The sequence below is a fragment of the Carassius auratus genome, chromosome 20, assembly GCF_003368295.1.
Source record: "Carassius auratus strain Wakin chromosome 20, ASM336829v1, whole genome shotgun sequence".
Taxonomy (NCBI): domain Eukaryota; kingdom Metazoa; phylum Chordata; class Actinopteri; order Cypriniformes; family Cyprinidae; genus Carassius; species Carassius auratus.
In genome coordinates this window covers 22145195-22151787 of record NC_039262.1, presented here as the reverse complement: position 1 = coordinate 22151787, position 6593 = coordinate 22145195, and the positions used below count along the sequence as shown (strand labels likewise).

Sequence of the window (6593 nt, the reverse complement as noted above, 5' to 3'; positions counted from 1 at the left end):
TTCAAATAGATTTGATACTACTCAAATCTATTACACCATCAAACAAGTACATTTTGAAAGCACTGGGCTTTTTATTTTTATTTTTTTTTACTTCTGATGTGTTTTGTTGGGTGATGGAATTTCTGAGGTGATTGCTCTTTTCGATGTTTTCTCTCTTTTGTTCCTCAGTGCTGCAAGCCCCTCCCTCAGGCCCTCTCTACCTCACGATTCAACCCCTCTCTCCTTTCTTAATCAGCTGGGATCCTGTGTCAGTTGACACAATGATGCATGACTCTGTTTCTTCTGTTTTGCTTTCTATATCTAATAAAGCACAATAGTTGCACCATGTCTTTCTCTTTAACTTCCTTTTTGTTTCCTTTACTGTTGAAGAGCTAGCCTGGCTACCGATGTGTATTGGGTAGAATTTATAATCTGGAGTTCTGTTTCCTGCATGAAATTTTTCCTTGTTGTATGTGAATGGCAGCATACAAAGGAAAGACCTTGGTCCTCCTCCACAAATGACAAGAGTTTCTTTCCAGCATTCAATTTATTCAGTCTTTACAGAACATCAGAAGCACAGCATTTACACTCAAAACATTTCATGTTAGCGCGTGTGATTAAGGACAGTAGCCAGTAAAATCCCTACAGCTCCACTCTGAATTAAATTGATCTAATAATAGCTAATGCAAAGAGGTATATAGTGGAGGAAATTAAATTCATGCAGCAATTACTCTGATTCACTTTTTTGTTTGAGTAGTGACACCACACTATATGCAGAGCTACAACCTACGTGTTTCCTTTTTGATTTCATTTGGACACTGGAATGCCACAAACATCTTCAAATACATCTCAAAATGAGTCACAGGGTGGGAGTTTATTTCACAAAGATGATATTCTGGGAGACTAAAGTGTGTCTAATTCACGTCAGAGAAGAATAGGTCCGTCAAATTAATTGCTGATCAACATTAAACTACATTGATGTAATAACTTGGTCACCAGTTAATCAACATTGAGAGATATGCAGTGGTGCACATGCTATTCTGTATTCATGTTAGCTCTGAGCCATGTGTTTCTTGGGCACGTTGCTCCTGTCATTTGTATTCAAGGGATATGTCGGACTCGATACTTTCAGGCTCTCATTCTCAGAGAAGAGTGAGTCACAAGCCTGAGGCCATCTCTGAAAACACTGCAGCAAAGATACAGGGAACAGATGGAAATTTTAATTCTCTGTCCCTTATCCAGCAAATCCCTCAGGTACTAGGCCAAAAACACTCCCCAAAAATCCAGTGCACTGATATTCGAGGTTTGCATTTGCCACATTTGTGAAGAGTGGTTCTGCTTCATCCCCTCACCCCCTAAGCCCCACCATGCTTTCACTCAGGTCCCAGAGCCGTTTAGCAGTATGGTCATCGGTGGCTTTAGACAACAACTGTTCTTCTTCGCAATTAGCAAAGCATTTTCCAGACACACCCTCAACTTCAGGCGAGCAAGCCAGGTACAGTGGGGTCTGAGCACCCTCCAGTGGGCTTTTGAAGAACATCCAAGAGACCAGCATGAAAAGAGGCTTAATCAGCAGGGGGATGTTGACGTGCCTGCCCAATCTGGTCCTTACGATACCAGGAGTGAGGGCATTTACAGTTACCCCAGTACCATCCAGCCTGCGGGCCAGCTCGCGAGTAAACAGTAGGTTGGCAAGCTTGCTCTGGCTGTAGCAAAAAGATTTGTTGTAATTCTGTTCGCTGTTCAAGTCCTCGAAGTTGATGCTGCCATACTTGTAGAGCTTGGAGGAGACCACGACGATACGGCTGGGAGCCGACTGCTTCAGGAGGTCCAGCAGAAGGTTTGTCAGAAGGAAGTGACCAAGGTGGTTCACTCCCAACTGCATTTCATAGCCCTCTTCTGTCCTACTGTAGGGACACTGGTAGAGACCAGCGTTGTTGATAAGAACATCAATCCTCGGCTCCTCCTAATTATGTAACACAATTAGGAGTTAAGAAAATTTGAGTTTGTGCACATCTAATCACACTTAGTTTATCTAGTGTATAAATGCAATAAAGAAAACAAACAAGTTTAGACACATGAAAAATGTGGTACAGTCATTTAGCTTGGCTAAGACCGAAATGTAAAAATACAGATAGATTACTATCCTCAAGTCTTCTGGCATGCTGTTTCAGAGGCAAAAACTGTGGATATAAAGACCTCAAGGAGGCTGTCTGAGGAGGGACAATGCTATTCTATCCAACAGAATTTTGTGTAGCTAGATATTGACTCTATGTAACTAAAATGGCTTTATATAAATGTTTATTAAATCTACATGGGAAATAAGGGCTGGCTGTTACTTGAAGTTGTTACAATGGCTGTATGTCAGTAACTAAACTGATTTGAGGTTTTAAGTAAAACCAGTAAGACATGCTACATATTAACTAGGCCTGTTTGCATGTGTCGTGTCAAAAATTAATTTAATTTATCAAATACATATTTATTGTTAACTATAATTGTTTAATTAATGTAACACTGTGAAAAGACTTAAAAATGGATGTAATTGTAAATTATTTATGTAGCTTTAAATATGGCAGTCGGCATATTTATACACACTGCAAGTCCCAAATATTACAAATCCCTCTGATTTGAGTTAGCCTAAGTCATGATAACAATTTCGTTGACGGATCGTTTCACAGGTTTGTGAGTGAGACCTTGTAAAAATATCCTCTCAAGTTATACTTCTAATCAGTTTTCCTGTATGTTCATTATTAAAAATGAAAATGGGAGCAAAAATACAAGCAATTAAATGTGTTCATAAAATTAAAATATGAAAATTAAAATGACGGTAATAATAAATTCTGACAAAATTTTTCTGATGCTCTCCATTAAAATGACGGAAATGTTAAAGTATAACACAACCTCAGCAAAATATACACAGTTAATACCACCCACATAAAAAAAAAATACTATAGTCATTTCTAGTAAATAGTGTTTTTGAACCATACTATTGTAAGGTGCATTATACTCTATATATTATACTATTCACAACACTTTTTTTTAAAGAATGCTACATCATAAATGTAGTATTAACTAAAGTGAACTGATAAAATGTAATAAATACTGTAGTATACTTTAGTTTTTTATAACAGTAACCAGGAATCTATTGTAGTATAATATATCCTATAGTTATAGAAAACTTAGTAGGCTACAGTATTGGGTCAAGTAATTTGTTCATATTACTATAGTTGTTAAATTACGAATTACCACAATAAATTAATTCAAGTAACTTGCTTTTCTATAGCATGGTTAAAAAACACTATAGAATTTTTTATTTTTTATTATTATTTTTTTCATGTGGGATGTTGTTATGGTATAATTACCACAATAATAAGTGATGATAATAATAATAGTATGCAATCCCATTAATCCGTGCTTTGAACATTGTAAGAAGCGAATTTGACATTTTTCATGACTGGTGGCTAGAACTAAGTTTCCACAGTGTAATTGTGCTAACAATAACTGTAGTAATATGGTTAACACAAGAGGAAGAGTACATCATAGATCATATTTCATATCATATTCAGGACATTGGATAGCTTCACTGAGAAACAAGTGCTCAGTGTTTGACCTTTAGTTACACAACATGGAAGTATTAGCTCTTTTCCTGGTTTTTATGAACTACTTTGGTTATTTTCTCAATAGTTTTTGCCTGAGCCATTTCTTCGTGCATGAATTTATACTCATGATGTGGTAGCATACATTTATTGACAGGCAAACTAGTTTCAAAAGAGAAAGAGACAGTTGTAAACAAACCCTGATAATTTCGTCGCAGAAGCTGCGCACAGACTGGAGCGACGCGAGGTCCAGGTGTTTGACCACGACCTCTCCCTGGTTCGGACCGGCTTGATTCTTGATGTCCTGGGCCGCCTCCTCGGCCCTCTGTCTGTCCCGACAGGCCATGACCACACGGGCCTGCAGCTTCAGCAGCTCCGCGGCCGTCGCCCTCCCGATGCCGCTGTTCGCCCCGGTCACTATCACAGTCTTTCCGCGCATCAGACCCGCGGGGAAACGCAGCAATTTCAGCGCTTTCCGCCTGAAGAATATTCTCCGGGCAACGAAGAAAACCCCACCGCCGAGGACAGCGGCTAAAATGACCGCAGCAGACATCAGTGCAGGAGAGCTGCCGAGTGTTGAATAACAGCGTGCGCGTGAGCACAGCTGTACCACAATACCCAGAATGCACTGCTTTGTTTTGGGTTAAAATGCATTTCCCCTATGTTTGGAAGTGTGTTACACGATATACCATAGAGCTTAATTATAATAATCAACATCACTGTATGCAAACGAAACGTAAATTTGACTATTAGTGCAGCGTTTACGGTAATTTATTAATAATAGCCTATAACTGTATAAAATAAAACAGTTGCAAACAACATTCATTCATGATCTGTGACAGATCCTTGGATATGCTATTATGTACAAACGTTATACGTATAATATATAGACTACAACAACATCACTGATAGCACACAGAAACTAACAGAATCTATTTGACATCTGCATCTGCAATAGTTTTTACGGTGTTTGCTCATCTGCAATACGTCTATAGGACGTTTCTTTTACATTTAGCCATTTAGCAGACGTTCTTCCAAAGTGACTTACAAATGAGTAATCATACGTTTCGTATCAGATGTCAAAAAGGTTCTTAGAAGATGTCTTTATATGATTGAGAAGTAGGCTATGTAAAACTGACATCTTAGACATCTGCCAGATGTTTATACACAGCCAGGGGCGATTCTAGGATTTTTTCAACTGGGGGGCACAAGAGGGGCCACGATTAATACAGAGGGGCCAATCTTGTGTTGTTTGAACTGAATATCCAAATCATTTCAAGAGTTCAGTAACCTTTAAAATCAGTAATAAACAGTGTTACCATATTATTAGTTATTCACTGCTCTAAATCAAAACAATCAAATACAATTTGTATTAACTTTTCACTTTACAAAAGTGAAAGAAAAACTGTAATAAATAAATGAATCCAATGTATGAATAGTGTACAACTCACAAATAATAATAATAATAATATAATTTATTTATAATAGCCTTATATAATATATATATATAATAGCCTTATTTATATAAATGCAGAATAGCATTAATAATTCATAGAAATAAATACACAATTAATTAATATAACTAATATAAATTTAATATAACAAATTGTTTTTGTTTATTATCCACATCCCATTCAATTTGCATAGCAGCAGTTGCAGTAAATTTGCATTGATGAATAAACAACATCTACTTATGTTAAGGCTAATTAATCTTGAGCATATTGATTTAAAAATATCATATATCCATACTTTGTTAGATAGCTACTTGTTCAAAAAGGTAGCTTTAGTTTAAGTAAAATATGTGGATCCTATAGAAATAGTTTAGAATAGCTTAATTAGTCCAGTGTTATTTTAGTATTAGTTATTTATTTTGCTATTTAATCATGCAATAAATATTTATGTATGATTTTTTTTTCATTTGAGAATGTTTCTGGGTGTCATCAAATGACGTTTTGTCAATAACTTCTGTGAAGGGAGGGAGATAGAGCTAGAGAGAGAGCTTTCCAGGGTGCAGACAGCAATCGCGGAGCACCATGGTGATTTAGAACACCAACTGAATTTATGAGAAATCTACAGACGCAAATAGACTAAAGGTGTAGAAAAATAAAGACCTATTTGTGTATTTTGGACTTTTTTTTCACCACAAGTCTGAAAGAAGACATGTTATTGAAGACAAACAGCCCTAAATCTCAAAACTGACCAGTAAAAAAACGATGTTTTTGCATGTGTCTCACCCATAGACTGGAAAAAAAGTCTCAAGTGTGCAGCGTTTTTTTTTTTTTTTTTCAAGTGTGGAGCGTTAGATAAACATCATACGATTTTCGTAACCTCACTTAAGTGAAAAAAGTCGCTAATCGACTGCATGATTCAATAATGACTTTATTAGAATTGCAATTATACTTTTTTTAAACCATTGCTTTAAATTGCGTTGTTGCCTATATCGGCGCGTTGGGCCGAAAAATAAGTAAATCGTAACGCAGTAAACCCCTTTTACATTCAGCATCAGAGGAGCATAGTAAATATAATGATTAGCATCTTGGTCATCTCGCTAATCGAAAAACATAAGCTATATAAAATAGATCAACTTATCCTGTGCTTTTTTTCGTTGGAAAACAGCAGCTCGCTATTCTTGGTCCTCGTTGAGAAGCATCGTGACGCAATCATGAGTTATTTACTAAACTGAAAGATTATGATTTGAATTTGTGTGTGACAGACAAGTAGAAGGGTGGGGGCACAATGGGGGGCCAATCAGCCCCCATGGCCCCTCCACTGGCTACGCCACTGTACACAGCAGATGTAAAAACATTCCTTTTAACTGAACACAATTATTTGTAATTTCTGCTTGATTTTTTTAGAGTTGGTATTTATTGATCAATGGTTTCCAGCTTCAGAATAATTTTTCTTCTTTGGTGAAAGTATTAGCGTTGTAGTTCACTTATAGACATCCAGGGGGTGATACAGTGGCTCGGGAGTTTGCACTCCATGCACTGGAGGGAGTACTGTAAATAAGAAAAGAAA

General features: G+C 36.9%; 1 protein-coding gene across 1 annotated transcript; it reads right to left on the bottom strand.

The window, feature by feature from the left end:
• Positions 1–508: 508 nt before the first annotated feature.
• LOC113121194 (retinol dehydrogenase 14) lies at positions 509–4207 on the bottom strand. The gene is made up of 2 exons (XM_026291471.1): positions 3775–4207; positions 509–1945 (listed from the first exon to the last, which is right to left on the bottom strand). Exons 1-2 carry the CDS (start codon positions 4126–4128, stop codon positions 1328–1330), a joined length of 972 nt encoding a protein of 323 aa, XP_026147256.1. The 5' UTR covers positions 4129–4207; the 3' UTR covers positions 509–1327.
• Between the last annotated feature and the right edge of the window lie 2386 nt (positions 4208–6593).